At 47.5% G+C, this 26,954-nt stretch overlaps 1 protein-coding gene across 2 annotated transcripts in view; it reads right to left on the reverse strand.

Moving 5' to 3' along the window:
- The window catches only part of SLC35B3 (solute carrier family 35 member B3), a 291,393-nt gene that overhangs the window by 178,449 nt on the left and 85,990 nt on the right, over positions 1 to 26,954 (reverse strand). Inside the window, exon 1 of one of the 2 annotated variants that reach the window (XM_086965007.1) lies at positions 4,304 to 4,431. The exons of the other annotated variant lie outside the window; for it this stretch is intronic. Within the exon in view, the coding sequence (XP_086821133.1) occupies positions 4,304 to 4,380 (77 nt within the window). The 5' untranslated portion in view covers positions 4,381 to 4,431. Of the gene's footprint in view, positions 1 to 4,303; positions 4,432 to 26,954 lie in introns of those variants that run through there. 2 annotated transcript variants of the gene reach the window in all.

The raw sequence follows: 26,954 nt of genomic DNA on the forward strand, positions 1-26,954 counted from the left end.
TTAATTTCACATTAATTCCTCATTCAAATAATATCTTAAATTTCGTATTTTATCCCTAACCAATCTTACACATATACCTTATCAATGTTTTTAACAGGTGGACTGAAAGTGACCCATCATATTCTATATTACTTTACTCTACTTAATACATTTCCATAATATCATCTCATTGTATACAGTGAGCCCATCTATATTTCTTGCTTTTATCTGGGGGTCTCCTAACTGTTATTTTCTAAGTAATATGGACCTCGAAGTGTCACTTTCGGTCCACATGTTCAAAAAAAACAAAATGCATATGGCTAACATTGGTTTGGAATAAATAATACATTTAAGGTGTTATTTTAATGAGACAGAGGAATTAATATGACATTAATGTATTTTTGTAGCCATAGCTGTTACACAGTTGTAACATGACTACATGGGCCATAATATCTAATAAACTAATGAAGACATAAAGTATGATTGCCGAAGATATGACATGATAGTTCATATATACAAAATGACTCAGCGAAGAGGAATCGTTATCAAAGAATATACATTGAACTAACAGATAGTGGCGTTAAGAACCACGTGATCCAATGTCGATTCCACTAATCAAATGTTTATTAAAGTGTGAATGAGAGTATGTTTGGTTCAGGTTTTTAAATCTGTGATTTTTGTGTTACAGATGTGTCAAATAGATTTGAGTGATATGTATTATATATGTATAGTGAATAATGTATTAATACATTATTTTAAATCTTTGATAAAATGTATTTCCCAACTGTTCCTTTTATTACGAGTCTTATACTACACTGCATAACCGAAAATGTTCAGGAGCCTAGGTGTATAAACTCAAAAGGAGGCCAACCCAGTTTTTATAAAGAAGTAAAGAAGTAGTACTTCGAGATGTCAGTTACTGTAAACATAGTTTCAAAACACAGTTCTATTAAAAAAATGTAAAACAAGCATTGGCAAAGAAAAGTATTGGCCTACTAGCCATGGCATTGAAGACCTTTTCTTTGTAGGTGGATCCGAGCAAGAAAACTATCACTCACAATGCATGTGATCCAAAGTCTGGAGTGGGTTAATCAGCCACTCCATGCTGTATGCTGTGTTGAGAAGAAGTAATATGTAAAAAGACCAATAGATGAAAAGGGCTTATGCAAAGCGCTTCTTTACATGTCTTTATGAATGTATTCTTTATTTAAGAGTTTTCATTACATGAGTCCAGGGAACAGCTAAGTTAGGCTAGACCAGAAAATAACCAATATTAGCTTTCAAAGAAAGCAGAGGATTTACCATAGAAGAACATTTTGAAATTATATTACAACATTAAAGTGTCTCCTCTGGAGAAATGATTAGCACAAGAGCATGCTACATTCCAAACATGGTGAGCATTCGATATGTTTTCATGCATTGAAAATTGCACTTACAGAGGGGCTTCATGCCACTGTTGAGTTATCGAGATTTGTATAGTTCGCTAATCACTAGGGCGGGATAGACAGGAGACCTAGGAGAGAGCTTCACTGCCGGTCAGAAACCTAGTTTAAAAGCCAGGTTTTCAATTCTTTTCTGTATTCAAGGAGGAAGCTGGCAGGTCTTGAGAGAGATGTGGGAGAAAGCATAGCTTCCTATTTCGATGCAACAGATGCGAGAGATGTGAGCAAGGCAGTCATCCAGCAGATCGGAGGTGCTTTTGTGGAAGTGGATGCAGTTGTAGAGGTATGCAGGGTCTAAGTTGTGGAGTAGTTTGTTGGCGTTCCGGATGTGGACCTAGTGGGGGTCTCTGAGCTGCTTGGAGATGTGTGCTTATAAGGGCAGGTTGAGTGTGAATCTGGCAGCCGAGTTTTGAAGCACTTGAAGTTTGTTGGTCAGCTTTGTGATGACGCCTATATAGAGGATGTTGCAGTAGTCTGATCTGCTGGTGATGAGGGCTTGAGTAACAGACCTGCGGGTGTCCAATGGGAGCCATTTGAAGATTGATCAGTTGTAGGGAGGGCCCTAGATTCCAGCCTTGTAGGGTCTCTGGCTGAGGAAAGGATGGCACAGGGTCAGACTGATTTGCATATAGCCATGTCTGAACTGGGGTGGCAGAGTGGGCTAAAGAACGGTGATGGATTAAACCCAGATCTTTTGACTGGGTGTGAGTGTTTGATTGATTCAGATGCTCCGTCCATCACCACCCCCTTTTGTACCGAGGAAAGGATGGGAGACATTGTAAAAAGCTGCCTAGAGGTCCATGAGAATGAGAGCTGTCATGCCTTCCTTGTCAGTGATGTTGGTGGCTTTAACCACACTGGATAGTTAAATGTTGAATTTGATGAGGTAGTGTCTGGTTCCGGTCAGTGGGTATGGGTTGTCCACCACAATGTTGGGAAAGTTGGAGAAGATGGGGTCAAGGAGGCACCTGGAGAGGTGTCGAAGAACTCCTAGTGTATGGGTAGCACGCTACTCTGCACACAGAGAACATGAGTGAGATCTTGTTTGGATAATTATGGATTTTGATTCTTTTTTCGTGTCGGACTTAAAAAAATGCCCCTGCAGGTACTTCCACCCCTAAAAAAGCACACAAAACCAGCTTGCATATCAGGAAACTCTGAAATTAAAAATGTTGCTCAGTTTAACCTTCCCAGCTCCCCTACCCTACAAAGCACCCTTTGTCTCTTCCTCCCTCCACCATTGGTAGATCATTTGTCTCTCTTTCCTTTCTTGCTAAGTACCTAGTCTTTACTACACCTAGGCCAACTTTGCCTCCAGTTCCAAGAATGGCAGCAGAAAGTGTGTATGCCCATACTCCCCTTCTGCAGGCACCAGTACTGTGTTAAGTTTATGTAGCAGTAGAATCTGCAAGGAAAGAATACGTGCTCACCCTCCTCACACACATGAAATCAGGCAGACGCACATACTCAATACACGTGGGTGCACTGTATAGGCCTGTTCCCAGTGCCCAAGTAACTACATAGTTATGTGGCATCTTTCAGGAAGAATATTTTTGGGGGGCACTTGGGTGTGCTGGGCTACTGTATAAAAATAGAGCATGTGGTGATAGGCAGGAAATACGCACTTTGATGTAAATATGTGTTTCCACTTCAAGAATAAAAAGTGAGTATCCGTGTGCCTTACAAGCCCCAGGTAAAAGGTTGGCTATTTGTCACGCTTCCAAAATATAATGTTTTAAAAGTACATCTCATGTGTTTCTCCCAGGTCACCCAAAGGTGTGAGGTGATTGGCATAACGAGGAAAGGAGTTGATATCATGCCTGTCAATATCAACTCGAAATCCCAACCTAAATTTGGATAGACACCTAGGTTCCCCTTTGTGTCGCATTATTTCTCCTCTTCTCACACGAGAACGTATTAACATTAGAATGCATTTATTTAGCCATTTGCACTGGGAGACATACAGAAAAGCAGTCTTTGAAATGTCTGCAAACATAATTGTGCACTGGAAGTTGGGGAATCCATTTTAGGCTTTCTTTTTTACAGAAGGGCCAAGTGATATCTGCCAACAGTGCATCTCTTTTGGGTGGTGCAGCAGATGGATCAAAACAATAAATGGAATCCAAAGGATGACAATAATAATAACCCATATTTGTAAAGCGCGAACATATCACCTCTCAAGGATTCAAGGCGCAGGGGCACCTAGAAGCAGTGGGTCGTGTTCTCTGCTGGGCAATAAGACTCTGCTGCACCTCTCAAACAGAAACCTGTCTGGGTCTGCTTTTGTTCCTTTACAGAGAAGCCCTAGCTAACTAGTTTGGGCTGAACTGTCCCGTGGTGTGACACCAATCCTACATTGAATATTATTGGTCCTAGTTTGTAACGGCGTGGCTAGCAACAACAACACACTGTAATCATCAGTTTTTGGTTGTCACACTGGGAGTTGCTTAAGACGTGCTGGGTTTTGCACTCAGTCCTTGGAAAAGTGGAAACGGAATTCATTTAACCGCAGAGATAGAAGCAAACTAGCCTTACCATAAAAAAACACGCCACTTATATGTACAAACATAGCCATAAAACTATACTACTGCCGATTTCTTTCATCCCGTATTAAATCCCATGAGAACTGTCACCAATTCTTTCCGAGTCATAATTATGACGTAAGACTGAGCAAGTGGTGTAAAGAAAAATCTAGTATTGTGAGACTGGTAGTATTTAAAACGGACGAGAAATCTACATTCCGTTTAAAGTATTCAAAAGCCTAACTACACTGCATATGTTTACCGAAAAAACAGCCCCTTCATGATAGAGGTCTAATGCTGTGTTTCTTCAAGTCTCGGGACATGAAAAAGCTCTTTCTTGCTGCACAGAGTTCCTCGTACCTTGTACTTTTGGGAGAGTTTCGAGCATCAGACTTTTCATTTGCAGCTGTAGAGTTTTCTGTCTCGTTAGAAATCATAGCTTTCTTCCAACGTAGGAATGCGATACGTCGGCTGAAATTTAAAGTCGAATACCTGCACTTCCTTGTTCTTCCAGTCACTCTTATTTGATTGGCGCAAAACTGAACGAGCAGGTTGAAATGCAAATGTCCTTTCCGAGAAAGGAATTGACGTTCGAGCACTGAGCGGGTGCTGGGCTGGCACGAAGGAGTGGAGAAGTACACGGTTCTCCACTATACCCTTATGTTTCATCTGACAAAACGTGCATTCCTCGTAGTATTTCGTTTTAAAATAAATAAAAAATTGATTAGCAGAACTAGGTTAGAAAATTATCCTCCAATCACGGGGACTTCTGCAACCAATCATCTATCCATGCTGCTGCTGGACTGGAAAGTTTTCTTCTCGCTATGAATGGCTCAGAAGTCTTTTCATTCTTTGCACTACATTTTATTTTTCAGATATCATAAGCTTCCTTATTTCTAGCGCAATAAGACCTTTGGTCTTTAGTACCCATGTACTTTGCTTGCCCGCACGGCATCATACTTTAAGCAGAATGGGACAAGTTTTTGATTACTTTTAAAATGTTTCTATTTTTCACACACACAAAAATATATAATTTAGGGATCACCAGAAGCTGCAAATGTAGCCAGTGTTATCTCTGACACTTCTTTGGTATAGTTCTTTCAAAGATCCATATTCCCATTCTGCAATTGTAGCAACTAGTCCCTTAGCAAGCATTCAGCAGCCAAACAGGAAGCAGTTTAGTGGAGGAGAGTGGGACAAGAGGTGCAACTGCTCATCTTTGACCTCGGAATACCCCTCAGCTTTCTATGACTTGGTGCAGGGTATGGGTAGGATGAAGTGTGGTAATCTGGGAAAGCCAACTAAGAGCCAGAAGCGTGGCACGAAAGCAGGGTGCCAGAATACAGAAGACCTATTTACAGGGCTTTAAGTGGGATACCAAAAACTGGGGGGAGGGGTGTCTCTCAAGGGGGATGGCCAATGTAATTAGGGATGCGGCTTAAAAACACGTAAGCTAAAAACCTGTGTTTAGCATAGTGTTCCCCCCAGTAGTATTTTGCCGTTTCTGTCATTGCATCCACATATATGATACAACAAGTAACACTATAACTACAACAAGTCAGGACTATTGGCTTTGTCAACGGTTGTTAGTTGCATAAGATAAATAAGCAGCCACTATGGCTTGTATATAATATTGAAAAAGCTTCCACTTAAAGTCCTGGTGACACCATGACATGTTGCTGCTCGTGAGTCTCAAAAAGAGAAGCGAAATCCAGCGAGAAAATTAATCACTTTATAGGATTTCCCTTCCCCTACAACGCTCACATGGCATGATGTCATGCCGTAACTTCTCCACAAGTGAGAAGTGAGCAGTGTGAGCCTCGTACATCGATGTGTCTTCTGTCACTGCAATCCGCTTTTGCCAGGGCACAAAACAGAGCCCAAAAGAGATCAGTTTCGAGGTCCCCTTTTAAAAACTGCCAATGCTCAGTGTAGGAAGGTGGGATCTGACTGCATGGTTACCCCCACTTTTTTCCTGGTGTTTTGCAGGTTTTCAAGTTTGACGGGGATTCTGCTAATCAGGACCCCAGTCTATCTGCTTTCTCCCTAAATTGATTGTTCATGTACTTTAGGTAAACTCCAGATTGGACTCTGAGGTACCCTTATAAGTCCCTAGTATATGGTATACTTTATACCCAGGGCATAGGTTCCCCAGAGGCCTCCCAGGGGCTGTAGCATGTATTATGCCACCCCTGAGAGGCCACTCAAATTGACACCACAGGACTCAAGATACTCATGACCGTAGGAACCTGAACAACATTGTTCCTCCCTATCAGAGTGGGGATGACATCCACAAATGGATAACTGCACTTGAGAGGGCCTGTAAAGTACAGAAGGTCCCTCAGGAGCAGTGGGCATCAATCTTGTGGCTCTACTTTGCAGACAAAGGTAAACACAAGCTCCTCACTGTTAACCCCTCCCCTGCTGATGACGGAACCGCTCCGTCATCAGCTACAGTTGAGCTGTGCTGATGACGGAGCGGTTCCGTCATGGCCCAGCCGCCGCGCCTGCGCGGCGCTGATTTCGCGCCTGCGCGGGCGTTCTAATGAGCGGGGCGGGTCATGACGGAACCGCTCCGTCACCAGCATAGCTCAACCGCGGCTGGTGACGGAGCGGCTTCGTCACCAGCATGCGACCGCCGCGCGGCCGCCCCGCCCCTTTAGCGCTGCGGCGGAATAGCCGCCGCAGCGAAGGGGTTAGAGAAGAGGATGCTGATAATTACAAAGTCTTGAAGAGTGATCTGATTGATGGGTTTGGTTTACCCACTAAACAATACAGGATTACGTTCAGTGACACCCAAAAGGTACAGACTCAAGACTGGGTTGACTTTGTAGATTGTGCTACTAAGGCTCTGGAAGGTTAGATACATGGTAGCAAGGTGAATGACTTTTTAGGATTGCACAATTTGATTATGAGGGAGCAGATCCTTAATATTTGTCAAAACCAGCTTTTACACCAGTACCTGGTGAACTTGGATCTGACCTCTCCCCAAGAATTGGGAAAGAAGGCAGACCAATGGGTCAGAACCAGAGAAAAGTAAAAAAATCAGGGTGGTGACTAGAATAAAAATTCTTCCAAGAACCAAGAAAAAGGTGGTAATAACGCTAAAGATAAATCCACAATAGGGCCCCAAAAGTACTCTTTTGGGGGTGGGTCCCAAACTCCTTCCTCTCCTGAAAAGAAACCTTATTGCCATGTCTGTAAGAACCTGGCCACTGGAAACATGATCCCATTTGCCCTAAGGTTAGCAATAAAGAAAATGTTCCTCCAAGCAATACTACCACTCCTCTTGGTACTACAAGTAGTAATCCCCCAGGTGGTAGTAATGTACCCAAAAAGTTAGGTGGGTTCTCATGGGGAACCGAGAAGGACCATGGTTTATAAAGATCCCACTCACAGGCCTCCTCAGTCTGTGATGGTGGCATGGGATCTGCCACGTTTACTGTCAGTCCCAATTCCTTGGGCAGGAACAGACAGGAGCCACTAATAAATGGTCAGAAAGCTGTGGCCCTTAGGGACATAGGGGCTAGTGTCACCATAGTGACACGGAAAGTAGTACCTCCTCAACAGCTTTTACCTGAGTTTAAGTACCAGGTGACCTACATTGATGGTATCAGGACAGATCATCCCATGGCCATAGTCAACCTCAGCTGGGGAGGGGTCACAAACCCAAAGAGAGTGGCAGTTTCCCCCAACTTGCCTTTAGGTTGCCCGTTGGGCAATGATCTGGAAATTTCACCCTGGGCTGAAGTTGAATACCAGGCCCATTTAAGAATGTTAGGCCTCCCTCAGAGAGTTGATGGGGCTGTTAGGCCCTCAGCCCAGCCCCAGGGAAATTTTGGAGTGCTGGAGCCTGAAGGAATGGCCCACTCTACTCCACTAGAGAGCAGAAGGGTTAAAGAAAAGTCTTCTCCCCCAGACTATAGGTAAAGGTCAGCTTCCTCAGGTAACTGATCCTACCCCTAGTAAAAGAACGACCCAAGAGGTCATCAGGCCTGGCCTGGCAACATCCCTGATGGCAGGCGACCCTTACAAGGTGGTACTCAGTCTGAAGCAGGTAACCTGCCCCTCTCTACCCTACCTCAATCAGCCTAAGGCTGCAGAGGTCAGGGAGGGCATTGGACCCCTCTGGCCCACTGTCCAGAGAAACCCCCTCATCCACAGATTAGGAGCACCCAGTCTAGTTGCCCTAGCCAGGTGAAAGTTCCTCAACACACTGAGGGATCCCTTTTACCCTTCTGTAGGGAACTCCCCCAGATGGACTCTGTTGGACAAAGGTAAACATGGGACCAAGTGGTTCCAAACCTACCATGTCCCTCCAGTCTTCCAACCAAAGGGACCCAACCCCCAGCTGTAGGCAGCCAGAGGTTGACCCTTAGGGCCAGATACAACTCAGTCATGGAAAGAAAGGCCTCCATGGTGACCAGCGATCTGAGGAAGCTGTGACCAACTTTATTAGGGCCTCACTTCTCTACTCAGACACCCCACCAGCCTTTTACTTTGCCAAAAAACTACAGTAGCAATCCCAAGTTTTGGAGAAAACCCAATACCCTTAAGGGTAGGGGCTACTTAGTGGACCATAAGACAGGGGGTATCCGTGCTAGTTCAGGATCTTCCTTATATGGCCACTTAGTCAATAAAGGCTCAACTGGATAAGGTTAGCCTTATCTCCTTTCGTTTAGGGGGTTATGTAGGAAGGCGGAATCTGACTGCATGGTTACCCCCACTTTTCTCCTGGTATTTTGCAGGTTTTGACTTAGTTTGACTGGGATCCTGCTAATTAGGACCCCAGTCTATCCGCTTTCTCCCTAAATTGGATGCTCGTGTACTTTAGGTACACTCCACATTGGATTCTGGGGTACCCTTATAAGTCCCTAATATATGGTATACTATATACCCAGGGCAAAGGTACCCCAGAGGCCTCCCAGGGGCTGCAGCATGTATTATGCCACCCCTGTGATTCCACTCAAATTGACACCACAGGTCTGCTACTGCAACCTGTGCAAGGTGGTACATGCACCCCTTACTTAGATACAGGTTCACTATATCTACCTTATCACTGCACATATAAACCTATCAGTCACCCATATGGCAGGCCTTATCAATCCTGAAGGCAGGGTTCTGGGTTTTATGCGAGAGGGTGCCCATGCATGAGCAGAGCCCCTCTGCAGCCTTGGGGATCTATTATCTGGGGTTGTTCTGTGATGCGGCCATACCATATACTCTTAAGTGCATTATAACCTCGCGGTAAATGCTAACTTTAAAACAGCTGCACAGAAACCAGTTGTGTTTGGTGTCAAACACCTTGGAATCATACCTCCACACCAGTAACTGGTGTGGGAGGTATGATTCCTCCCTCCTAGAGGGAGAAATATGACTACACCGGTACAACAGGTACCAGCTTTCTTGATTCTGGCGTCACAAGATGGATGCTGCCAGCCACAGACACGCATCTGCCCTCCTGCTGCATAAAGTACGAGCGCGATACTGAGTCGTTCAAGATTGAACAGGTATATCCGTTCCTCAAAGAAGATTTTTACACCCAGACCGACTCACGTCGGGGGCTGTACGATTACCAAGGCAGATCACGTAATCGTTTCACTACCTTTTCAGAAACATCATCATCAGGGTCCTCTGATTCAGATATTAGAGGGAATAACCCCAGAAAGCAAGTGGCTTTTTTAGACAGGGGCCAACAGCAAAAAACCAGATACAAACCAGCATGGGAAATGCGAACAAGGAACAGGTTTTACAAGTCATAGAAAAACCAAATGTTATTGTTAACTTGTCCGATCGTGTATTAACCAAACAAGAGGAGTCTGTGTTAAATCTTGGGCTCAAATTGGTCCCTAGTACTAGAACAGACTACACGAAACTTAAAATTGAGACCATTGAGTTTTGCAGGAAACTCAGACTAAAAGCATTCTTCTTTAACCATCCTGCACCAGTGGATAAAGAAACCACGGGTTTCAGGAACAAATCCCAGTTTGTTCCCTACCAGAATATCCCCAAACAGATCCAGGCCTTTGAACAAATTCTTCTGGCATCTATTAATAAGATGGAAAAGGCCAAAAAATACGTCCCCCAAAACATCAGCCTAGGCCAACGCCAAGCGATTCTTAGTCTTAAAGATGACCCATCGCTGATAATCAAACAGGCCGACAAAGGGGGTGCAGTTGTACTCTGGCCTAGAGACAAATACATCACTGAAGGCCTAAAACAGGTCAACAACCAGACTTGGTACAGATTCCTTACAGAAGACCCTACCAAACAGATTCAAGGTCTCATCTCAGAGGTTCTGGAAGTAGGTAAAGAGGAGGGGTTTCTGGGTGTCAAAGAATTTGAGTTCCTGAATAAAAAGGCTCCACGCATACCGATCTTATACCTTTTACCTAAGATCCACAAGAGCTTGGCCGACCCTCCAGGGAGGCCAATTGTATCTGGAGTTGACTCTTGCTTAGAGCCTATAGCCAAGTACGTCGACTTCTTCTTGAAGCCTTTCCTTAAAAGTGTGACATCTTATCTAAAAGATACCACCGATTTTCTCACCAAAGTGGAAGGAACCACTTTTGATCCACTCAGACAAATCATGGTGACGATGGACGTCACGTCGTTATACACACAGATACCTCAAGAAGAGGCCCTGGAAGTGATTAAATTATATCTTGAGATGCGAGAGCGCCCACACAGAGTTCCCACATGCTTCATTCTGCGACTTACTGAAATAGCCCTCAAGAAGAACTACTTCATATTCAATGTTCAATTCTACATGCAAGTCAAAGGCACTGCCATGGGGTATCCTTATGCCCCAGAAATGGCAGTGCTCTACATGGCACAGTATGAATTGAGATTCGTGGACAACAACAACCCCTACATTGGGAATATCACACAGTGGTGGCGCTATATAGATGACGTCTGACTCCTGTGGCAGGGGAGCCAGACCGATCTAAATCTGTTCCATGAGTGGATCAACACAAGGCATAATGACATCACATTCTCAATTGAATCAAGCTCCACCAAAATGACCTTCTTAGATGTGGAGGTTTCTTGTAAGGATGGGGTCCTCAAAACCTCATTATACAAGAAAAAGACCGATAAGAATACCATCTTGCACCACAGGAGTTACCATCCGAGGAACCTAAAAGCCAACTTACCTTACTGGTAACTACTGCGGATACGCAGAAATGGCACTGAAATCAGTGACTATGACCATCATGCAGAGACATTTTGCCAGGAGATGACCCATAGAGGGTACCCAAAAAAACTCCTTAAACACTCCTACAAAAGAGCACGATACAATCCACGTGAAAGCTTGCTAGAGGCTAAGGAGAAGAAAGAACTTGACCGCCCAGTGTGTGTGACCACCTTTAGCCCTGACACCCACAGAATGAGACAAACGATCTTGAAGAACTGGCATGTGTTAGGATTGGAATGCCCGTTCCCCCGCCCGATTTTTGCTTATAAAAAGAATAGAAGAATTGGACAGCAAATCGTGAGAGCGAATCTGACACAGCCGAAACTCAAACATGACATTCTGAGCTGCTGGAATATGAAGCCGATTGAAGGCCATCATAGATGCGGGAATTGTGTGGCGTGCTCTAGCACAATTGAGGGGAAAAAATTTGAACATCAGGGAGTCAAGTGGAAACACACAGGGTTTTCCAATTGTAAGACCAAAAACGTGGTATACGTAATAATGTGTCCGTGCCACAAAATTTATATTGGCAAGACAAATCAACAAGTGAACCTACGCATTAGTCAGCATAGGTCCCGGATCAAGAAGAAGATCCAAACTGCGCCCATGGTGGAGCATTTCATGGAAAAATCGCACTCTGAACATGAGTTCAAATGGACAGTACTCTTTACAATAAACACAGTGCAGCGCTCGACGGATGTCGACAGGGTGTTACTTCAAAAGGAAGCCTACTTAATCCTGAAATTTAATAGCACATTGACAGGCTTGAATACCATGTCTGAACTATCTAGACTGTGATGGCTTTGTAATATGCAGTGGCATGTAGCGGTATTGAAAGATGATTTTCTGACACATTGTTCACCAATAAAGGTGCGTGGTAATCTTTTCAGTATCAGAGATGACTTAGCGATAGTATCAAATATCGGGCTTGGATGAACAGGGCCCATTCGTGCACTATAATGAGTTGGGACTACATGTCCCACAATGCCCAGGGACAAGGAAGTCACCGCTCCTGTTTAAATAACTAAGATGGCAACCGCTCGCTGCTGCTCATGCGAGTGGGAGTCTTTGGAGTGAGGATTGCGAGTGACGCCCGGAGATACGCACATTCAGGTCAATCCGTAGAGAATCGGCCAGTACTGGTATGGAGCTAAATATGCACGATAATTCCACAAAATCACGGGGACCCTCCTCTCCCTTTTTCACTTTGTAGTGTGCCGTAAAGAAATACACGGACATTTCGTGGGTTGCACAAACGAGTACCTGAATCCAGACCGGACTACAGGTACGTTTCAGTTCACTACATGACGTGCTCGCATCTACCGACAATAAGCGCTAGACTCACCCGGCCGTTGGTCTGATGGTTAGATCGTGTCGTTATTTCTCCAAATAGGTCTTCCCACTGAAGTTTAGCGCCAGCACCTTAAGGAGATCGTATCCCTTTTTGAAGTACAAGATAAGGTATGGGGTTCATGCAGTCATGTTTTATATACGCTTTTGCCACGTTACACGGCCGTGCAACAATCTTAATTTTTGTTCAATCAGGTCGATTCATTTCATGATCACAACCTCCTCCCTTCACAAGGCGTCGGATGATGCGCAGTGAGGTAGGTGGATTTTAGGGACGTGTTCCCAAACCACTTGATTCTCTAATCAAAACGAGTGTAAAGTTTGACATAATTTATGCTTCATCCATTCTAGATCGCAATTTTGAAGCATTGTCCCCCTGATCCATGTAATTAAAACGCACTGCCTGAAAGATACAGGTATTTTTCCATCATTTCTGTAAATATGAGATGGTACAAACTGAGGCAATCAGATTCTTAATAAAACTTTATTATTTTTGTGTTCCACACAGACAAATAACAAAGCCCTGATGAGGGTTCGAAAACTCACCATTCGAACCTGAAACGCGTCGGCACACTTACAAGAGCTATTAGTATCAGTGAGTGACTCATTGAGATTTATACATTTTGTCTTTGCTCTTGGTTGTACTTTGCTTTGTTTTGTCCACAAGTATGAATTCAATTTGACAAAAACTTATGAATTGTTTGTTGATAATGTGTATTGTTCTGTGTTATTGTGATATTGTTTTAAATTTGTTTTTCCTTTGAAAAATTGTATAATTGTAGAACAATGTGGTAATGTGTATCCATTTTTGCCAAAAAAAGTTCTTATAAAAAATAATTTAAAAAAAACGAGAGTAACAGGTATAAATAAAAGTACCTTACCAAGTTTCATAAAATTGTACTTGGTCTCCATTAATTGATTTGTATATTGAGATAAGAGAGTGTGGGCATCTTTTTTGTCTTTGAATGAAACTCCGGCACGGGAAGCTGGACAATAGGTTTCCTGTCACAGGGAGGTGTAACCACCTCCCAGACAGGCTTTAGTGTATTGGGGCTGGGTGGGTGCACTCTGAGAGTGCTTTGGTGTCTGCATCGGGAGCACATTTGGTGTCCCTGTGCATAGTCCAGTTCAAACCGGTTGCAGGAGCCATTTGCTCCTGCTTTGGTGTGAAACTGGACAAAGGACATGGGTGTAGCCACCACTCTGTCCTGACCCTCCCATAGGTGGTTCCCCAGAGTTTGCCCTACCCCTTTCTTGGGTATAAAGTAGGAACCCCTGACTACAGGACGTTAGATTTACCTGGACGAAACACTGCTACAGAAACCAAGTACTTTGACAATCTACTCTGCACTAAATGACTGAAGAATCTTCCTTGGAGTAAAGGAGTTACTCCCCTGCTAAGCAGGCACCAAAGACGCATCAGACCGATTTGCAACTCCGAAGCTCCTGAGGACCACAAAGACTTTTGCAACACAGGAAGTGGGTTTCCAAGCGTCCCCGAGGTCGACTAGTGTGGTCAGCAAACCTGAGACCCGTATCCCTCATGGGGACCCTGCAACCAGAATCCCTGTGCACCGTGTCCATTTGCAGAAGCATCAGCTTTCCGGCGACCTCTGAAGCTGTGCTTTGGGCTACTTATAGTCCAGACCCCGAGCAGTGATTCCACTGAAGATTACCGGCCTACACTCCACGAGTGTTCCGTGGGCTAGTATTTAGTGATTCCTCTCGAGGTCCCTTCGCAATCCCTGGTCCGTTGGCCTGTGGATCCCTATGAAAGCAACTTTAACTTTCAGTGGGCTTTCCTGGTTGCTCCAGAAGTGCCCTGACTCTCCATCGCTTGGGGAGTCCCAAGGACCTTGCTGGTCCTCACTGAAGCATCTTTTCTCTGACCGTGTGAGTTGCAGTTGCCAAGGCTTGTTGGTGTTCAATCTGGACACTGACCCCCCCAGCACTCGACATCCTTCGTGGGACAGCTCGCCTGGGGACTTTGGTCATCCTCGGTGTCTCCTGCTCCCCGTGGCTGGAGAGTCCAGCATCAACGCTTCTCACCTGAAGCACCCGGCATGGGTGGGCATTTGTCTACCGAGCCCCTGGTCACTGGCAAGTGACTCAGACTCTGTTTCCTCTGCTTTCAGGTTCTTCTCATCCCCGATCCAGGCTTGGATTCAATTGGACACTTTTCCTCTTCACGGCAGCAGCACTTTGCAGCATCACGCCATTGAAAACGACAAAGATTCCCGACACCATTTGACACCTATGCACTTGGTTTCCCTGGGTTAGGTAACACGAGGACTCCAGTGCTCTCATGGTGTAGGCCTTAGAACCTTCTAAGTATGAAAGGGTTTGTTCAAATTCCTCTCTTAAGTGTCCTTAAACTTTAAAATTCCAACCGTGACTTTCCCAAAGAGTTGTACGGAGATCACAGCTGTGTTCTCACACTGCACGCGTCCCTCGTGGGTTGCCTATAATACTACCTTGGGTGGTTCCTTGGGGTCCCAGCGATTCTACGTGCACTAGGCACTGTGCCTAGTCAAGTCGTGGTTGTTATACCACTTTCTTAGTATATGGTTTGGTCTCCCCCAGGAGCCCACAGTGTATTGTGCTATTTACTGTCGTTCTAGTGATTTAATATTGTGTACTTTGTGCTCTAATCTCATAAAGGGATTAGTAAAGAGTGTTTAGTAATAAATACATATTTTTATAATAACACCTGTGTGGTTCTCCTTTCATTTGGTCATTCAGGAGGTTCTAGACTGGTAAAACAAGCTGCTTTACATTCCTTCAAGACTTAGCCTGAAGGCTGCTATCCATAGCTACCACTAGGATAGCTTTCATACAAGCTTGTCTGTAACCTAATCATCAATAAGGGTTGTTTGGACTGGTACAAGGTGCCCACTATAACTAGTGAACAGCATATACTGGGCCAACTTCTCACACTCAGCACTGGTGAGACCCGGCCCACTTTAAGCCTGGCCTATTACCGAAAGATGGATGCCCAGTGAAAGATTACTTTGAGTGAAACTGTGGATAATGAGTGATTGTAGATAGAGCAAGAAACCAAGTTACTTACCTGCAACTACTGTCATCCAGTATTGGTATCTTTCATAGATTCACATGCCTGAATCATTCCCCGTCGCCAAGGCGGGAGTCCCACGGTAAAAATACAAAAGCAGTGCCTTAAAAAAAACAGTAGTAGGCTAAAAGAAAGGCCCATAGGCTTAAAACTTAGTAGCCTATCTACATCATTATATGAAAAGAACAAAAGAATAGTTCCAACCAATCAGCTATCAGCACCCTCTAGAACCTTCTCAGCAGAGTCAGTTCTCCTCAGATTTTCGTAGCACAGGTGGGAAGTAGGGATCCCAAGTAAAGAACTGTCTCGCCGGGGAGGAGGGTGTGTGATGTGAATCTATGAAAGATACCAATATTGGATAACTGTAGTTACAGGTAAGTAACTTGTTTTCTTATCCAGTATTGGGGTATCTTTCATAGATTCACATGCCTGAATCAGAATAGCAAGCAGTAAGCCACATAGTGTTGGTCGCGGACGGTGGGAGACAGGGTTTATATACTCCCAAACACATCCGGGAAGGTTAGAACATTAATAAGGAATACACAGTTTCAAATTACAGAATGCATTTAAAATACAAGCATAAGCATCACTTGAAATTCATAAATATATTATACATATACACATATAATGCAGCATATATGGATACATAAGTCTAACCTTAGTGAAACTGACATTGAAGAACAGCTTGTCCTACAGCTGTATCGTCCTGCAATGCAGATTGTATGCAGTAATGTTTCGTGAATGCGTGGACATTCTTGCATGTCGCAGCGCGGCAAATGTTTTCCAATGTCACAACAGCAAATAACGAGGGTAGATGCTGCCATAGTTCTAGTGGAATGCGCTTTGACCTTTCTCTGCAAAGGTTTGCTGGCTTTGTCATGACAGAAGTGAATAGCTGAAGCAATTCATTTGGCTATTGTCGCTTTAGAGACAGCAGTTCAGAGTGTGGCCTGACCATAGGGGACGAATAACTGATTGTATCGTCTGATGTCTCTAGTTTTCTGTAAATAGAACTAGAGACAACGCTTGACATCGAGCGAGTGTAAAGCTCTTTCCGCTGGTGTGGTTGGGTCCGGAAAGAAAGTTTTAAGCTTTACAGGCTGATTTAGATGGAATTGGGACAGCACCTTAGGGATGAATTTTGGATTTGTCCTTAAAGTGACGTAATCCCTGGAGAAATACAAAAAGGGTTCTGAGATGTGAAAGCTTGAATACGAGCTGAAGTAATAGATAATAAAACTGCCACTTTCCATGTTAGAAATTTGAGCTCAGCCTTGTGTATGGGTTCAAACGGTCTTTTCATCAATTGAGCAAACACTGTGTTCAACTCCCATTCAGGGGGAGGTGCACATATTGGCGGAAAAGCTCGAAAAAGTCCTTTCATGAATTGTTTGACAAGAGAAGAGGAACAAAATTAAGGTTTGTTAGAGCTCTTCCGAAATCTGCAAATTGCAGCAAGGTGCCTTGATAGAGGAGAACACAAGCCCAGCTTTGGCCAGAGATAATAAATAGGGAAGAATATCCTCAGCCGGAGCTTGAATAGGATGGAGATCATTCGCCTCGCACCAATGCCAAAATCGCTTCCACTTTAAGCAATAGGTTTTGACTGTACTCTGGGCACGTGACTTAGCTAGAATTTCCCGGCAGTCTTGAGAGATGTTCAGGTCTCTGAACTCTAAGAAATCAGGAGCCATGCGTGCAAGCGCAGTGACTGTGGATCTGGATGAAGAATTTGACCTTTCTCCATTGTCAGCATCCTTAGTGTTGGGATTAGACATATGGGATTGTCCTGGGATAGCAAGAGCATTTCCTGCAACCAATATTGCCTTGGCCAACGGGGTGCAATTAGTATGAGACGGCAGCCTTCTTTCTTCATTTTTTGAAGTACCTTCGGGATCAACGGTATTGGGGGAAAAGCGTAAGCACAAATCCCTGACCATCGCATGGACAGGGCATTCCCTCTGGATCCCCGTTGAGGGAATCTGCTGGCGTAATATTGGCATTTTTTCTTCTCTCGTCGCAAAAAGATCTAATGTTGGCCTGCCCCAAACGTGAAAGATCTTCTCCAGTTGTTTCTGTTCTAGTTCCCACTCGTGACAGCCCGAGAGAGACCTGCTCCTGGTGTCTGCCAACGTGTTTTAAAGTCCTTTGACATGCTCTGCTCTTAATGTTATATTGTGGGCTGTGACCCACTCCCATAGCTCCTGAGCCTCCTGCGAGAGTGTGACCTTGTCCCTCCCTGTTTGTTGATGTAATACATTGTGGTCGTATTGTCGGTACAGACCAGCACGGACGATCCCGCAATCCTCGGGAGGAATGCTTGCAGAGAGAGTAAGATGACACGCAGCTTCAGTCTGTTGATGTGTTGTTGCTTGTACTCCTGGGTCCATCACCCCTGAATTTGTAAATCCTGGAGATGGGCCCCCCCATCCTTCCATGGAGGCGTCTGTTGTTAGAACGAATTCTGGAGGAGTGGGCAAGAAAGAGAGACCCGGAGTCAGGTTCGCTTTCTGAGACCACCAATGCAGAGAGTCTATCATGTGCGATGTGACCTTGATGGAGTCGTCGAATGACCCTACGGCTTGCTGCCATTGTAGATGCAATTCCTCTTGCAGAGGTCTCATTCTGAGCCTGCTAGAGGTACTAGGTTTATCGCCAATGAGCACATCCCCAGGAGAGAAGCGAATGTCCGGACAGAAACTGACCTTCTTTTTGAAATTGATATTGCCAGTTTTTGCAGACGTTGTTGGCGATCTCTTGACAAGAATGCTTTGCACTGTATGGTGTCCAGCATCGCCCCCAGAAAGGGAATTATTTGAAGAGGACGTAATTGTGACTTGCTTTCGTTGAGAGTGAGTCCTAACTTTGAGAAGAGATGTAGGCATGCCGATATGGCGTCGTTGGTCACCTGCTGAGAGGGTCCCTTGATCAACCAATCACAGAGATAAGGGAACACCTGTATTCCTTGAGATCTCAGATATGCTGCCATTGGTGCGAGGCACTTCGTGAAGATCCTTGGTGCCGATTTCAGCCCGAATGGGAGAACCTTGAACTGGTAGTGGACGCAAGCCACTGTGAATCATAGGTATTTGCGATGTTTGGGATGTATAGTGAGGTGGAAGTATGCGTCCTCCAAATCCAGAGAAGCCATAAAATCTCCTTAGTTGAGACAGCTTAAAACCTCTGCAAGCATCACCATCAGAAAACTCTGTTTCTTTAAAAACTTGTCGAAGGTCGAGAATAGGGCGCCACTATCCTGATTTTTTCTTTATGAGGAAGAAACGAGAGTAGAACACCGTTCCCTTCTGAGATGATGGAACCTTTTCTATAGCATTCTTGTGGAGCATCTTTAAGGCTTCGGTGAAAAGTAAGTGAAGACGAGGGGCACCCTTGGGCGGGGTAATAGGTGGTCGTTTGACAAATTCCAGGGTGTGACCCTTGTTGACCAGATCGAGAACCCATTGATCCGAAGTGATTTGTTGCCATTGTTGATGAAAGGCTGAAATCTTTCCGCCCACGGGGAGGGAAGTAGGGATGACTGGCGTCCAGCTGGATTAATTGCTTTCTATTGGAATCGGGACCTTGATAGTTTGATCGCTTTCGCCCGCCCTGGCGAGAAAAACAACTTGAGGAAGGTTGTCTGTAAGACGATTGGCCGTATGGCTGTCTATATTGCGTTTGACATTGTCTGTTATGTTGTTGATGTCCACCTCTTGAAGTAAAGACACGACCTCTAGCCCCTCTGAACGATCCACGTTTGTATTGGAGAGCAGCCAAAGACTTTGCTGTATCTGTATCTGTCTTTATGGCTAAAAGGGCTTCATCTATATGTTTTCCAAATAAGGAATCACCATCAAAGGCCATGTCCAATATTTTTGTATGTGCTTAAAAGATGTAGCTTTAAGACATCCCTTGCTTCTGAGTACCGCAGCTCAGAGAATTTTTCGTGCTTCTTGTTTACGGTCTTCCGGAATAAGTTCCGAGAACTCTTTCAGGTCTGACCACATCTGGTGGTCGTAACGACCCAGGATGGCCAGTGAATTTGCTGTTTAATGGAGGCTGCTGCATTGGATGAGAACTTTTTTCCAAAGAGGTCCAAACTCCTTCTTTCTTTATCTGGCGGTGTTGAAATTGGTGTAGCCGGATTCTTGGATCTTTGCTGCGCGGCCTGTGATATGACTGAATCCGGTCGAGGATGGCCTATCAGACAAGATGGAGTGTCTAGAGAGAGGGGCACGGTACTTCTTCTCAATGCGCGAAAGAACCGTAGGTATAGAGGCAGGTGTCTTGATTATTTTTATCCCTTCATTCCAAATGAAGTCAATGATGGGGATCGCTCTAGTCACTTTTCTGTATTCTTCCTTGAAATCATGCAAGAAGCAATCCGTATGCTCAATTGTGACTGGTAGCTGAAATCTTGTAGCAGCACGCTGCATTAGGTTGGGAAAACCGCCGATATCCTCTGGCGGAGAATCTGATGGTTGAGGAATAGGTGGTGAAGGCATGGAAATTACATATTCATCCCACGGATTCACATTGCCAGCATTGTCAGTTAATTCCCCTTCTTCAACACCTTCTTCGTCTGAAGTATCATGGTGCGTATGAGGAACTGGTGCAGGTTGTGATGGAGAACTAGGAACATCCGTTTGTGGCAGAGAGGCAGAGAGACTGGTACTTCAGTAGGTACAGGAGGCAAATCAGAAGCGGTTGACACAGGAGGAAATCTTTGCCGGTAATCAGCAAGCATGGCTTGAAGATCTTGGATGAGGGTAGGAGGCAGATGACTTGTCTCTCCTGGGTCCGGAATCCCTCTGGGAGGTCTTTGATATGGTGTAGAGAGGTGCTCCTGGTAGTATTGCTCCTGGTAGTCCTCTTCCTCATCGTCCTCCTAACACTTTATTTGGAGCTCAGAGGGGTGGCAAGCAATGCGAATGGTCCCTCATCATCTTCCTCCTCAAAGTCATCATCCTCAACATATGTTTCCAGAAGATGAGATGGAAGCAGAGGAGAAATATTACTATAGTCCTGTCTATGGTAAGTCTTCAATTGGAAATAAGTGTAGGAAATCGGCGTGGTTTGTGATACTGGAGGAAACTCTGTTGACAAAGCCTCGGCATCCTTGTCGTCAATGTGCTAATCTTTATTGAAGTAGATTTCGTGGATGATATTGTCGTCAACGGTGTGGTTGTCGACGAGCTCTTCGTCGAAGGTTTCGTTGTCGACGGTGTCGTCGTCAACAGGCTCTTCGTCGACGGTGTCGTCAACGGTATCGTCGACGGTGTCGTCATCGACAGTGTCTCCGTCGACGGTGGTGTCGTCATCGACGGGCTCTTCGAAGACGATGTCGTCGATGGTATAGTCGTCGATGGACTCTTCGTCGATGGTGTCTTTACCTTCATCGTCGATGGAACGGTCGTCGACGAGCTCGACATCGACGCTGTCGTCAACAGCGACTTAGAGCAGGAATCCTTCATCACCACAGACTTTTTTGAAGATACAGCAGGTGAAGATATGGAAGTTATAGAGACCGTAGCAGTAGACATCGGGCTGCAGAAGTCACAGAAACCGTATGAGAGGAAACCAGAGAGAGAGTCTTTATCTGGGTTTTACTAACGGTTCTGGTGGTTGAAGGCCTACTGGAAACCTCAGTAGACGAAGACGGCTTTGACCCAGAGGAGTTATTTGGAGACCTCTGTGACTGTCATAAACAACAGAAGAGTGTTGTCAGAGAAAAATATGCGTGAAGCACAGTAAATGAGAAAGAATATAGAATCAACCTCTAAGAGAGTCACTTAGGGATTTCTTAGGAAGCCCTCACTCACCACCCTGGGTGGTGACATGCTTCATCATCGGGCCCACTAGGAGAAGCCTAATGCCTCCCTAGTGTGCTGCAACGCCAGATTACTGCGGAGCTGGTTTTTCGTGACAATGGTGTGAAAAAGTGAGTGAAAAAATGCCGATAAGCTGTACCAGAAAAACTTTATTCTGTGGTTAGCCAGGCATTGATTAAAAGGTATGTGTGGGGAAATTTACCAACTAATGTGTTGGGTATTTCCCACTTAGAGTGGGGTCGACATGTTTCTGCCCTTATGTGTATTGATTTTCCTGGGCTTTCATCAGGACCATGTAACAGTGTACCTCGGCGGTGTAGGCTCGCTAAGGCCCACCCGTACCAGAGGACGTGAAAGTTAAAAAAGTTGAGTGTAAAATTAAGTGCAAAAAAGAACAAACCAGAAAAATGTGAGGGTTCCTTCGAAATATGAGGAACCTGTGGTTTGTTATTTAAAAGATCCACACGGGGCGTGGCCAAGATGGCGGGGTGAGCGGACGCTTCTTCCCGCAGCTCCTCCGACCCGACTAGGCCCGAGCCCTTTTTCGTCAGCTTCTCTCCCCCCGCTGAAGCTCAGCAGATGAGAGACGGATGGCGGAGACCTTGAGGCACGCATTGATACTACTTTGGCCCCGATCGCTCCGGTGGAAGCACCTTAAAAGACTGTTTTCAGTACGGCGGAGCGCCTTGGAGGCGGAGCTGATCGGGGCGCTGTCCGGACTCCCCGGCTGGGGCCTGGTGCTGATGTCTAGCGATCTGGTGTGGAGACCGACCCGATACTCGACGGGGATCACCTGAGGGATATCGGCTGTGTGACTTCACTACACGGGGACCCTGCCGTGTGAGCGAGGTGGTGCTTGGACTAGCGGTGGTGGCCTCCCAAGGGGTGCGAGCCCTGGCCCCGTGGCCGGTTGACGACAAAGCTTGGGATCGGAGCCAGATCTACTGTTTCTCTTTCCTTGCCCGACGGCCCTGGCTGGAACTTTTCCCCGTGGGCCTGGTTTCTGGAGTGCCCCCGGTGACATCGCCGGGCTTGGACGATCTTCCCGGCCCCGCCCAACCGCCATCTTGTCTTCACAACAAAGGTGAGGCAGCCCTCCCTCAATGTCGCTTGAAGTCGCCTACTGCACCTCTGCTTTTGCACGCCTCTCCCTTCCTGCGGGACGCTCCGGCCGAGGTTCCCCCGGCGGGGGCCCCTGTTGGAGTTTTGGCTGGACACCGATCGGCTCTTTGTGACTGGACTGGCCCGCCATTTTGTCATCTGTGGCGCAGGTCCCCTATCGGGCCGGGAGTTCCTTCTTGAGAGACTCTGCTGACCGTTGGAAGCTCCTCGAAGCGGCCGAAGCCTGTGTCCCTGCTTCAGTTGGTTGCGACAAGGTACGAGACACGAATGTCTGGAAAAGGAGGATCGAGGAAGGGGGATCGTACCCTGCCGGACATGCTTAGCAGGGCCCAGCAACAACGGGACAGGGCGCAACCGTCTCCGGGCTCTTCCCGGGCCACGGCGGACACGGGCGGGGGTGAGCCCCCCGTCACGAGATCCTTCATGGAGGACCTGTTCAGCTCGCTTAAAGCAGACTTCCAGATGCTGAAGCAGGAGGTGGCCAGCGAGGTACGCGAGGTCGGCAGGGAAGTGGAGGGCCTTGGTGAGCGGATAGAGACGGTGGAGACAGCGGCTCAACGCCGGGACAACGAGATTGTCCACCTGCAACAGGACGTTCTCCGCCTCAGGGAGCAGTGTGTTGAACTCCAGGCCCACACCGAGGACCTGCAGAACAGGTCGAGGCGGAATAATATCCGGGTACGGGGTGTAACGTCTTCAGATGAGGGGACAGACCTGGTGGGCTACTTGCAGGACCTGTTCCGGGACATTCTAGGAGAGGCCGCGGACTTTCCGATACGCATTGATAGGGCCCACAGAACCGGCCGACAGCGACAGTCGGCGGCACCTCCGCCAGACATCTTGGCCTACCTTCCTGACTTTCCGATGAAGGAGCGCATCATGTCCGAGGCCCTCAGGAAACAACCACTGACGTTTAGAGAGCGACCTGTGGCGCTGTATCAGGACCTGTCTGCCATCACATTGCAGAAACGCAGGTCCTTCAAGATTGCGACTGATTTCCTGCTTGAGCACGAGACGCCGTACTCCTGGGGGCATCCCTTTCGTTTGATATTTCGTTGGAACGGGGTGCTGCACCAGCTGCGCTCCTTGCAGGATATTTGCGGAGTCTTGGGGCTCACGGCTACGGAGGAGGATGGAGCGACGCCGTCTTGGAGGCGCTCGGATAGAGGAGGACGACGGAGGCCGGCGAGAAGGAGATCGGCGGCGAGCGCTGGGCGGCCTGACTCCTGCTACCATCAAAGCGGACATGGCCAGTGCCCTGAGAGAAGCGGCCAGGGATTCAGCTGCCTTGAACGGTGTGGCCTTGACGGCCTAAACTCACTCCGGGGGGAGATGGACATAGCTTCTTCGGTGCCAGGTTCGGGGGTCGGAGGGAGGGTCGGGGGGGAGCGGCAGAAGCGAGTGGCCGGACGTCCATTTTTGGTATTTTCTGCAGACTTGTCCGTTTTGGGGCATGACTGAGACAATGGGTTGTTTGAGTTGGTATTTGGCTAGTTGCCATTGGTTCGTTTGGGGTGGGGTTGGGTGTTGTTCTGGGGTTGGGAAAGAACCGTCTGATGTTTTCTGTGTACACACTTGGCCTAATTCTGCCTGTCCTGCGCTGCTGCCCTGCGCCCCTCCCCCTCCGGTTGCCTGCCCGCGACGTAGCGTCTCTGGCCTCTGGGAGATATGTCGTCCCTGAAGGTGGTGACCCTTAATGTTAAGGGCCTGAATAACCCTGTTAAGCGTAGGGCGATTTTGTCTCTGCTAGAGGGGACGCAAGCTGATATATGCCTCCTGCAAGAAACCCATCTGCTGTCCCGCGACTGCCATAGAATGCGCTCTGCCAGGTTTCCCACCCAGTTTTTCTCCTCTGCTGCGTCCAAAACTGCGGGGGTGGCTATTCCGTTAGCGAGCTCCTTTAAGGGGGAGGTGTTGTATAAATTTGCTGAACAAAAGGGGAGGCTTTTGGCATACCGCCTCCGCCTGGGGGGCATATCGTTTACTATTGGCTCCTTATATAGCCCGAATGACCATCAGGAACGTTTTTTGGATTCAGTGCTGGTGGATGTAACTGCTTCCCTCGATCGTCATGTCATACTAGGGGGTGACTTGAATATAGTCTTTGATTCTGCAGTAGACAGGTCGGCGCAGCGGTTCCCGCAGACTGGGGAACTTTCCCGGGCCGGGAAGGCCCGTATCACCGACATGGATTTGCATGACCTTTGGCGCACCCTCCACCCTACAGATGGATTACTCCTATTATTCGCATGCGCACCGGACCTACGCACGGTTGGACTACTTTTTGGTTAGTGGACCGATGCGTGCCGCTGCTACGGCGGCGGACATTGGGGTCCTGACACTGTCTGATCATGAGCCGGTCGTGGGTGAGTTTGCGTGGCCGGCGTCCTCCCCCTCTCGAGGGGTGTGGCGCCTTAGGGACACCCTTCTGCACAAGAAGACAGTGGTAAAACACATTGAGGAGGCAATACGGGACTACCAGGCACACAACAGCAACTCAGACACCTCGTTGGCGACAAAGTGGGCGGCGCTGAAGGCAGTCCTCAGGGGGGAATTTATCTCCATCTCCTCGGCAGAAAACAGGGAGCGGCAACGGAAGAGGGAGGAGCTGACTTCCCAGGTCAGGGAGCTCGAACAGGTCCACTGCCGTACGGGTGCTCCAAGGGTTTGGAGGCAGTTGAAGGCTGCCAGGAAGTTACTGTCGGCGCTGGACATGGACAGGGCGGAATACGCTGCGTTACGTTTAAAGCATGCATTTTACACAGGGGGGGATAGGTGTGGCAAACTCTTGGCGCATAGGCTCCGAATCGCGCAACAGCGAAACGTAGTGAAGGAACTCTTGGGGGCGGACGGGGTGGCCGTCTCGGGTGACGCGGAGGTGGCGGAAGCCTTCTGTGGTTTCTATGAGGCGCTGTACACCGGGGAGCCCTCCTCACCGCAGGAAACCGTGGACTATCTGGAATCTGTGACCTTTCCGGAGCTAGACTCCGCTCAGGCGGAATATCTTGAGCGCGATATCCACGTTGAGGAGGTGATTTCCGCGATAGCCAGACTTAAGCACGGGAAAGCCCCGGGCCCGGACGGTTACACGTCCCTGTTTTACAAAACCTTTTGCCCGGTTGTGGTCCCTATCCTCGCTCGGCTGTTTAACTCCTTCTCCGAATCGGGAGCCATCCCACCGGATCTCCTGAGAGCGACGGTTTCGGTGATCCCGAAGCCTGGGAAGGATCGGGCCTTATACGGCTCATATAGGCCCATCTCGCTCCTGAATGTCGACCTCAAGTTGTACACGGGAATTCTGGCGTCCAGGCTGGCCCTGCACCTCCGGGGTCTGGTTGAGGCCGACCAGCCTGGCTTTGTGCCCGGCAGACAAACTGTTGACAATACCAAGCGAGTGACGCACATTCTGGAGAAGGCTTCGCGGATCCCGGGCGAGCGGATGCTGCTGGCGGTGGATGCCGAGAAAGCCTTCGACAGGGTTCACTGGCCTTATCTCGAGCAGGTGCTCAAAAAACTGGGCATCGGTGATAAATTCTGCTCGATGGTTTTCAACTGCTACAGGCACCCTTCCGCAGTGGTGAGGGTCAATGGGTGCAGCTCCCGCAGTTTTGCAATCGAGCGCGGCACGAGGCAGGGGTGCCCCCTTTCCCCACTCCTCTTTGCTCTTTACTTGGAGCCGTTTGCCCAGAGGATCCGCCAAAACCCGGACGCAATCAAGATCAAGATGGGGCAGTATGTCCACGCGGTTACCCTCTATGCGGATGATGTCCTGCTGACCCTGGATGACCCCAGGAGATCTCTTCCCGCCTGCATCCACGAGTTAGATGCTTTTTCACGTGTGGCCGGTTTCAAAATGAACATGGGCAAGTCGGTGGCTTAAGACGTGTCTCTGGCTGCGGACACTAGACGGGACCTTCAGCGGCTCTTCCCCATGCAGTGGTCATCGTCCCTGGTGCCATACTTGGGGATTCTGCTGGCGCCGACGTTGCCAGCGATGGTAACGGCTAATTACGCCTCTCTCAGTAAGAAGATCAAGGAGGAACTTGGCCGCTGGGGCAAGGGCCTGTTGTCTTGGCTTGGTAGGATTGCAGCGGTCAAGATGACGGTTCTGCCCCAGATCCTATATCTTTTCCGGGGCTTGCCGCTCCAGCCTCCAGTGGGTTGGATCAGGCAGACGCAAGCTGACATTGCGCGCTTTGTCTGGCAAGGCCGCAAGCCGCGGATGAAGAGAGTTCTCTCCACGCTTGCCCCGGAGGCGGGGGGCCTTGGTATTCCGGACCTCCGGAAATACTTTCAGGCGGCGCAGTTGCAATACCTTGTGGAGTGGAGCAGGTGGGAATCTGATAAGCACTGGCTCTTTCAGGACCAGGCGGTGGCAGGGTGCACCCTCCAGGAAGTTCCATTCTTGCGCCGAGCTCACCGCCCTCCCAACCTTTATGC

Source organism: Lissotriton vulgaris, chromosome 4_1 (assembly GCF_964263255.1).
Source record: "Lissotriton vulgaris chromosome 4_1, aLisVul1.2, whole genome shotgun sequence".
Classification (NCBI taxonomy): Eukaryota; Metazoa; Chordata; class Amphibia; order Caudata; family Salamandridae; genus Lissotriton; species Lissotriton vulgaris.